At 42.0% G+C, this 10,053-nt stretch overlaps 1 protein-coding gene across 10 annotated transcripts in view; it reads left to right on the forward strand.

Annotated features, from left to right (window-relative positions):
- The window catches only part of LOC309336567 (uncharacterized protein C3orf20 homolog), a 59,343-nt gene extending 51,719 nt beyond the window's left edge, over positions 1-7,624 (forward strand). For all 10 annotated transcript variants that reach the window (XM_081852532.1, XM_081852524.1, XM_081852528.1 and 7 more), the window contains 2 exons: positions 3,591-3,638; positions 7,390-7,624. In XM_081852532.1, the coding sequence (XP_081708658.1) occupies positions 3,591-3,638; positions 7,390-7,486 (145 nt within the window). In that variant the 3' untranslated portion in view covers positions 7,487-7,624. The remainder of the gene's footprint in view (positions 1-3,590; positions 3,639-7,389) is intronic.
- Positions 7,625-10,053: the final 2,429 nt, after the last annotated feature.

Genomic DNA, 10,053 nt, shown 5'->3' on the forward strand with positions numbered 1-10,053 from the left:
ATTGCCTCTGTACCCATAACCCCACTTAAACTAAACATCGGTAGAACTAGCCTTTTGCAATAGACATTTTCTTTTGTACACCAAGGCCCCAGGCTTCAGAGAAGGATGGGTCACAGGAGTGAATTACTTTGCTGACCCTCTTGGGATTTCTGCTGGTTCTTATCTAACCCAATTGTAAACGGAATCTTTCTTAGACTTTGTGCAGGGATAAGAAAAAAGAAATTAATGGTGTCCCTTTAGATCAAGATGCAATCCCTTGCCTTTATTTGGTAGACAACTTGCAAGCAAAGGAGCACAAGTTCGAAAGAAAACAAGAGTCATTGCTGTAATCTTTCTCTCTTTAAAAGGTGGATTCTGTTGGGTATGTGACTTTAGCTGTGAGGACCAAAGTCTAAGAGGAGCTTTCCTAAAGTGCAGGTAGTTATGAGAGGCTTCAAGATCTTCCATGAATCAGTGGAAGATTAAATACAAATCAACCGGATTAAATGCAGTCAATACCATCTTCACAACTGCATACAAGGAAGGATGTCAATCAGCATGCCTTCTGTCATCATTACTGCTCTGTGATGGAAGTAGCTGGCGCCGAATAAAATTTGCATTTTGTAGGCTCCTTAGCTATACAGGAGAGGCGTCACCTTTTGAATCTGGCAGTCTCTGTCCATTACTGCTTCCAGTTTAGCTTTGGCAGAGATTAGGAACACAGGAAGCTGCTTTATACTGAGGCTGCCCAATGGTCCATCTAGCTGCTTACTGCCTACTACCCTTTAGAGAGCTCCAGAGAGTCTATTCCAGACTACCTGGAAACGTTGAGGATTGAACCTATGATATTCTGCCTGCAAAGCTATGGTCTCTTCCTTTCAGGATGGCCCCAGATAGACTGAACCTACCCACTACTTTTCCGGGATAGGCCTGGTCCAAAAGTCCAACTAGACCAGCATTTCATTTTCCACAGTGGCCAACCAGAAGCTTCTGGGCAGCCTATAAATGATGTCCTTCAGTTTCTTAAACCTCCTAGGAGGTTTAACATTGTCCTCTTTCTATGCTCCTCCTGATGGAAACATGCAGATGGGGACAGATATATTGTCTTTTCTTGTATATTATTTACCACAAAGCTCAATGACTAAGCTCTTTAGTCACAAAATGTCTGATTACCGGAATGACGTCCGAGCACTGAACCACGGGTATATCACAAGTGGACTCTTTATTACTGTGTTTGCAATTGTTCAAGATAAAATCTATTTTGGAAGGAGAAGAAATGAGCACTGAAACACTGATGTAATATATCATATTACAAGTGAACTCTTTTTTTAACTGTGTTTGCAATTGTTTAAGATAAAACCTATCGTACTTTTCTCTGTATATGACAAGGGTTTTTTAAATTTAAAAATTGTGGGTCGTCTTATACACGGATAGTGCATGGGGGGGACATGGGATTGGTTGCTGCCATGAGCCAGAGATTATCACTGGCTATTGAGCATGTGATTGGTGGCTGCGGCAAGGGCTTGTGATGATCGCCTGTCGCTGCGGCAATTGGGCGATTGGTGGCTTCTGCCGGTGAGGGAACAGGAGCATAGGTCAGGCAGGTGAGCGATTTCCAGCAATCCCCCCTTAAAAAAAAGCTCAATAACCATGGGCAATCCTTCCCAAACAAAGCTCAGCAACTCTGGGCAATCTCCCCCCATTTCCTTAATTTGGAGTCCCCCCAAATAGGGGGCATCTTATACATGGGACCATGTTATACACGAAAAAATATGGTACTGTACTTTAGAAAGAAACTACTTTTGCCAAGCAGTACACTGCTTAAGAACTTGGAAGGTCCAAGTCTAATAGCAGCTGGTGTATGTACACTATCATGGTGGTTCAGACTGTAGCAGAGTGCTAATTTTAGGGGCAGGGGGTTTCAGAGTGTTGGGCAGGCCTGTTTAGAAAAGCTCAAGATGTATAACGGGCGGTACAAGCTTCTGACTCCTCCCAGGGGTAGGAATAGCAATGACTTTTCCCCATCCATCATCACCAACTAATCAGTACAGTATGTGCATCTGTTTCCTGCTTCTTGTGTTGATTGAATTCTCAAATTAAGAAATAATACTTAAGTGAACAAGCTGTAGCTTGCATGTTCTAAAGCTCTTACATTTCTCCATAGACCTTAGCAGTTAATAAGCGATGTTGCAGAGGTACATGTATCTCATTGTAGGCTAGCTTTTTGTACCTCTTACCTTTGTACATGGTGCCTTAAACCAGTCTGAAGCATGGATTCCAATATTGCTGGAATCAACTTGACTCACATTTGCTGAATTAGTTACAGGATTCCTGTGCCCCCAAACACGAGAAACCTCTTAAGATTATTACTCATCTGCATTCATGAGATTTATGCAACACTTCCTTTTGAGTGGAAGATCTTCTGATCTTTCTCCCTTTACTTGTGACACTGGGGTAGTTCTGGCTGGGTCAGGTGATGAAATTGATCTCATGTCTTGATATCCCTGACAATGACTTTGTCAACTGAGAGCAGCAAGCATTAAATGAGGCCTGCAAAACTGGAGACCCAGCAAGCTGGACACAACACACCAGCTTTCCCTTTTGTGGCATGCAGGTGCTTAACAACTTCCATAGTTTGTATAGTCCCAGGTGCAGTGCCAAACGAGTTGATTAAGACACACATGATAGGTCTGCAGGTTGCATATGCCTGCCATTTAAAAAGAGAGTCAATGTCATTTTGTGGTGAGAGTGTTGGACTCTCAGAGTTCAAATCTCCATGAAACTCATTGAGTAAAGTTGTGTTAGTCACCTACTCTCAGCCTAAGCTACCATATAGGGTTTCTGAGATGAAAAAGCAGGAAAATATATGCCACCCCTGATTTCCTTGGGGGAAGGGTGGGATAAACAGGGCCTCCTCTTCAGGGGCTCCCTATTTGTGGAATGCTTTCCCCAGGCATGCTTGCCTGGTGTCTTCATTACATATCTTCAGACGCCAAGTGAAAACAGTCTTATTCTCCAAGACCTTTGATTAAGTAAACAATCTATGATTTTTTAAACGGTGTGTGTGTGTATTGGTTTGTTTGTTTGCTTGCTTGTTTGTTATACACAAAAGGCAGCGTATTTTTTTTAATACTGTAAACCATCTTGGATGAAGGGCAGTATATAAATTTAATAAACAAAAATAAAAATGTAGTAAATAATAATTGCAACTAGTAATAGGGAAGTGGAACTTGTCATGAAGAAGTAATTGAGTCATTAAATCCAATTTATTTCATAAAATGGTTTTGGCATGTATTATACATACACAGTCTAAAATAGCTTAATCCTGGTTTTTTTGGGTTTTTTTGTAAATAAACCATGCAATAGCCCTCAGAAACTTTACTTTCCTCCTCCGGACATGTGTGTATATATGGGCCTCAAAGCAATGGAGTGAGTAATTGGTTAACCAGGAGGAATTCACAACTGACACCAGATGAGCAGACATTTGCAACATTGGCTTAAGATAAAAAAAGAGAAGAAATTCAAACTTTCTATTAAAAATGTGCATAAGAGGTGGTGCAGAATACCTACATGTGTTTATTGACACAAACTTCTTTCATTTCTCCTGCCAGTCCCACTTTCGAAGATCCAAAGAAGTTCTCTGTCCCTGCCTTGGAAAGGTTTGTGTTTTTAAATGGTGGGATTTGGGGCTATGATAATAAAAACCAAGCCCGACATCAGAACCTCGCATGGTGGGGCAAATGCTGGGGTGATTGATGCTAGGAGTATTTTATTGTTAATCATTTTGTCAAGTTGCAAGGGTGCAGCACTCAGAGGAGAAGGGCAGGCCTGGCACAGCTGCGATGACTGCCATCTGCCACCCTCGATGCCACTGGGTCCCAGCAAAGCTACGCTGGCTGTGAAGCTATACAGGGAGCCAGAGGTATTTTGGGGAAAGAAGATGGTGGCCACTAAATGCTGCACCTGGCACCTAAAAGCAAGTTGTGTCAACACTGCTCCCTCCCCAAAGCACCCCCTTTCAAGACTGGCACACCTTTTCTTGTTTTTAAAAACCTGGTACTAAGAGAAAGACTGGGAGGCTGGGAGGCTACAGCACCCTCTTCCTGTTACTGGTCATCCCTAGTATCTAGTAAAATCACAACTTTTGCTCAAATAATTATTGATCTGACAGCTTCCATTTCCCTTTTTGGTCCTTTCTTTGCTGCTTTCCCACATGGAAACAAGATAAAGCTGCAATAACCACAGAACAGAGCTAGTGTTAGCATACCATTAACCCCCCCGCCAATGTATTTACGTTACTTTTGTCACTGTTTGGAAGCACCCAGGGTGATCATCTGACTAACTGATTTCCTGCCAGCGTATCTCAGTGCCCAGTTTTTGTCCAACTTATGGTGAATTCACATTTTGAGCAATTTAGCCAATGGCTAACTTGCTCAGAGTTCCTGCTGTTGAGCGATAGGCTGATATGACAGGGGGCAATAATCCATGATGGCGTCCTGAATCAGGAAGTGGGAAACTATTACTTATGTGGATGTCATAACTTGTGAGCTAATCCCTTGTTAATTGCTCACTGTCAGAGAGATTTCTAAGTTTGTAGATTCTCATAGCTCTATATGATGATTATTGGCTGGTTTTTTTGGGGGGGGGGACAGTTATATCAACCCAGGATACGCTTATAAGCAAACTCCTAACAAGGATGCCAAGTTAATGGGCTCATTTCCTCGACTAAACTGTACCTGGCTGCTTTGACAGCTTTACAGTTTATCGTTAGGACACATCTGAAATTCTCAGCTTGTCAGGAGCATGCTAATTTCATTTAGGCTATGCTAATTCCACCCCTGTAGCCATTTCACTTTACCTGGTAAAGGGTGAGGCTGGTTGAGATTCTGCAGAAGAGTAATCCTCAATGACAGAATGGGAGTGGGAGTATGGAGTCTTTCCCGTGTCTTTTTCCTGTGATGCAGTAACCGTTTTACGCTGGGGCATGTCCGTAAAACACTAGAGGCAATTAAAGCATCCTTTGAAGGTACAAAAGGATTGAATGAGAGACCACATAGTGTGGCAGCTGCCATGTTGCACTTAGACCAGGGACACTCACATTCAAGTCCCTGATCAGGCAGGAAGTTTAGTTGGGCCTGTCACTGTCTCTCTACAGGCTTTGGAATCTACCTTTAAAAACAAAACAAAACCCAGAATCTAAAGCTCTACCTGTCCCATCTTAGTATAATCTGCTTTGTATTTTTTTTCCAAAATTAAAATGTAGTACATAAACAGTGGCGGATCTTGGGGTCTCAAATTTCAGCGGTGCCCTGTTCAACACCAAAGTTCAGCGTCCTTCTCCCTCTCGTATTCTATTCTAAAGTTTAGTTGTGGCGTCCCCAGCAGTGCCTCTGAGGCACACGGTGTGACTGAACCAGTCACACTCCTCTAAATCCGCCTCTGACATAAATAAAATTGATGCAGAGAGTCTAAAAGGCCACTTCCCATTACTAGGACATGTGTTTGGTGCTGAATGTACCCATCAGGTCATGTTTAAAAACTAGAGGATGCTGACTTTAGCCTGATATGCAAAGCAATTATGATGCTCTAAACCAGACATGGGAACCTTGCAGGCTCCCAAAAGCTGTTGGATTCCAACTCCCTTCAGCCACAACTAATACTGCCAATGGTCAGGCCTGAAGGGATCTTTGGTCAAAAATATCTGGAGGCAGGTTTCCTGTGCTTCCTTTGGAGGAAGCAAGCTTAATATCAGAGCATGTTCTCTGTATATATGAAGGCTCACATTCAGTCCCTGAGATTTCCAGTTAAAAGATCTCAGCCTGAGAAACGCGGCCTGTGATATTTGCCACCAGAATTGATGTTGGTGGTTTAAATAAACATTAGAGTTTGATTCAGCATAGGTTAGCTCATTACATTCTCTTACATCTGCCAAGGCTGCAATCCCCACACATTTACTTGGGAGTAAGTCCCATTGATTGCAATGGGACTTACTTCAGAGTAGACATGGTTAGGATGTGAGATATTCTAAAATAAGAGCATGGGAGTCACAGGTTAATGTATGGGACTGAGCCTAAATCTGCAGAATCTCTTCTGAATTGGATGTCTTACTAGAGTTATTTAAAGACTTATATACCACAGCCTAGCAAAAACCGTATTATGCATCCTTAATAAATTATGCAAATTAAATTTACATATACTGTATATACTTTGCATAATATATTCTGCTTTCAAGACAGGTTTCCTTTTTTCTTTACAAGACGGCTGTCAGAGTGCAAACAGGAAAGAATAATATGAATACTATAGAGTAGAGCAGGGGGATGATGACTGCAGAATAGTGCAGCTATGGGCTTCAGGGCATTATTATTTTACTTGCTTGTTAACAGAAATCCAACCCACTGAGGTTCCATTGTTTTAACCTTACCAATCATTGCTTGCACATTTCTGTTCTTTCTCTGCCAGGAACTTACTTTTTAAAAGATCGGTTTGATTGGTTGTAGTCAGCTAGTCCAACTCAGAGTAGAAACACTGAAATTTTTGAACCTATAATGCTTCAGCTGTATGGTGTGAATGTGACCTTAGTCGTGTCCATTAACTTCAATGTGTCTACTCTTGAGTAGGACTAGTATTGCATACTACCTGATATTCTCAAGGTGCCAAATTATGTTCTATATTCCATACCTGAATGAAGTGTTGGCAGACATGATAAATATGCAGGATTCTGGTTTGTAATAATAATAGTAATAATAATAATAATAATAATAATAATAATAATAATAATAATAATAATAATAATATATTTATTATTTATACCCCGCCCATCTGGCTGGGCCTCCCCAGCCACTCTGGGCGGCTTCCATAGAAACCAAAAATACAGTAAAATATCACACGTTAAAAACTTCCCTGAACAGGGCTGCCTTAAGATGTCTTCTGAATGTCAGGTAGTTGTTTATCGCTTTGACATCTGCTGGAAGGGCGTTCCACAGGGCGGTCGCCACTACCAAGAAGGCCCTCTGCCTGCTTCCCTGTAGCTTTGCTTCTCGCAAATGCTGCTGCGACAAGTTTTTGGCTAAAAACACATTGGGTCTGCTGTATTAATGCTCTTTTATCAGTTTCTTACCATTAACACAGCTGCATTAGAACAGAACCTTTGCACAGTGATGGAATGATCACACAGTGAGGCACATGTGAATTCACCACAGTGGCATTCGGAACATGCTGCCAGATTGATATATTATATTGCCTTGAAATAGAAACCAGAGTTCACAAGCTTATCATGAATGTTGCAACATGACGCTTAACACCTAACACCACCTGCAAGATGATTATGGTTCCCATTGTGTGTGGTTTTCAGTTGGCCTTATGATACATCTCACACTGCAAACTTCTCACTTTCTTTTCCCCTCTATATAGTTTTTATAGTGAGCCTTTGCCTCTGGAAGAGCCCGTTCACGAGCAGCAGAAAGAGACAGAGAAGTCAAAACGTGGAAAGAAAAAATCAAAGAAATAGCATACTGAGACTGGAAAGATTTTTTGTTGTTGTTGACATTGTGTATATAGATATATAGAGTATCACACACACTTAATGTACCCATATAGATGCAGCTAACTATATTTTATTCATTATGAAGAAAGAGCCCACAATGGACAGCCTTGGTTTCTTTCATTCCATATAGAAGGTTGCTTTTCTAAAACATATGGAAATCACTTCTCCAAACATGCAGTGAGAGTTCTTGTAGTAATCATTTGCATCAAATGTCTGGTTTCCCGGGGTACCAAAGTCCTAACATTTTGAAATGGAAGCAAAGTCAGAGTGGTATCATCCAAATTTGGAATATGTAAGACAGGAGGGCGGGTTCCTCAGGATGACAAGGGAATGGAGAAGATGAGCCAAAACCAGGAAAGTGAGATATCAGTTTTAATGTTAGTTAGAAGTGAATTTACCTTCTTAGTTTTCCATTTACATGTGAGGAAGAAGGAACTACAATAGTGTGGACTTGGCCCAGCTGAAATTTAGGGTCCGGTATTCATTTTCACAAGAAGATATCAGTGTTAGTATCCTCCCCCACATGCTATTCTTCTGTGTGCCATGAGGGTCCCTCTCTTCCCCACCCCCAAAGCATTCAGACATGAGCTCCCCTCCACCACCTTCCCTGTCACAGCCTAAAATGTTACAATTTAGGGGGAAATATTATCACTCAATTCTGCTCTGAATGTTCCACTTGCATGTGGCTCTCAGATGGCAAATGAGAATAAGCTGTGCTTAGACCAAGCTCATTTGAGAAACGACAGAAGGATTCCTGTGGAAACACAACAGCATGGAGTAGAATTGTCATATGTCTGTAAACTTCTTAGTTGCCTATAACCTCTTTCCTGCATTATATTAAAAGTAACATGTTTATCAAGTGGGTGGAAGCATCATTGGGAGGCCAGAGCTTCTGAAAACCCATGAGAGTCATGAGTGAAACTAGGTCAGGTGCCTTTCAGCCTGGAGCTGCAACCATATTATCATAGAATTGTAGAGTTGGAAGGGACCCAAAATGGTCATTAGTCCAGCCCCAGAAATGCATTAACCACACCTGAAGAATCCCTGAAAGATGCTCATCCAGCCTCTGTTTATAAACGTCCAATGAAGGAGCGACCACCACCTTCTGATGCAGTCTGTTCCACTGTCAAACAACTACCAACACCAGAAAGCTCTTCCTAATCTTGGAATCGTATTGGCTACACCAGACCTTCAATAACTGGTAGTACTCCAAACTGAGCGAATGAGCAGTAAAATGGCAAATGCAATTCAAAGAAAACAAGTATAAAGTGATGCATGTTGGATCAAGAAATCTTAATTTCACATCACATTCATGGGGTCTGCACTAGAGCAAGCAGACCAGGAGTGAGGCCTTGGGGTCATAGTAGATCGCTCAATGAAGATGCTGATGTAGTTTGTGGCTGCCATGAAAAGGTCACATTATAGGTTGGGGTCTTTAGGAAAGGAACTGAAAATAGTACTGTGTACAGTTCTGATAGCCTATGAAGAAAGGTTGCATTGGTTGAGACTTCTTAGTTTAGAGAAAAGGTGAGTAAGAGGTGACACAACAGAAGTTTATTAAATTATGCATGGTGTGAAGAAAGTGGATAGAGAAAGGTTTTCTCATAACACTACAACTCATGGATATCCAATGAAGCTGAATGTTTGAAGATGTAGGACACTTAAAAGCCTTCTTCATGCAGTGCATAGTCAGACTATGGAACTCATTCTCCCAGGAGGCAGTGATGGCCACTGACATCGAGGGCTTTAAAAGAGGATTAGACAAATTTATGGAAGAGAGGGCTATCAAAGGCTATGTCAGGGACTGGACAGAGGAAGAATGATGGAGACCGCCTTCCCATGGAGCAGCTGGCTGACCCTAGAAAGCATTCCAGAGCCCCCCTCCCAGAACCTGGCGAGCCTTAAAAGTAGGAGAGAAAAGGACTCAGAAGCAAAAGGCCCTCAGTGCCACCTGTAGAATAGATGGTGAATGAGGAAGTGGGAGAGAAGGGTGGAGATTTACCTGAGGCAACACCATTATTCCAAGAGGCTGCATTCCCAAGCCTCTCTCTGTAAATATTTAATAAAAGCAGATGGTAAGGACTTTTCCTTGTCTTAACCGTTCCTGGAACCCTGCTGTGGGGGTTGGTTTCCCTGAGGCCTGGCAGGCTACTAGCTATGATGACTTCAAAGTTGGAGGCAACAATGCTTCCAAATACTTGTTGCTGGAAACCATGGGAGAGGAGAGTGCTCATGTTCTGCTTCCAGGTTTCCCACAGGCATCTGGTTGGCCACTGTGAGAACAGGGTGCTGTACTAGATGGGCCCTTGGCCTGACCCAGCAGGCTGTTCTTATGTAGGAAGTACATACACAGAATGCCAGCTATGACTAAAAAACCTCTTCTGGGTTAAATGTACATACAATTTCTTCTCTACACCCTGTCTCATGTCAAAAACATTGCCACATGACACAAATAGCACCCCAGATACTTTCACATAAGCCTTATGTGAAAATGCCCTTAAAATCCACAGAAGGCATATACAGTCATACCT

This window comes from Podarcis erhardii (assembly GCF_964252035.2).
Source record: "Podarcis erhardii genome assembly, chromosome: 2".
Taxonomy (NCBI): domain Eukaryota; kingdom Metazoa; phylum Chordata; class Lepidosauria; order Squamata; family Lacertidae; genus Podarcis; species Podarcis erhardii.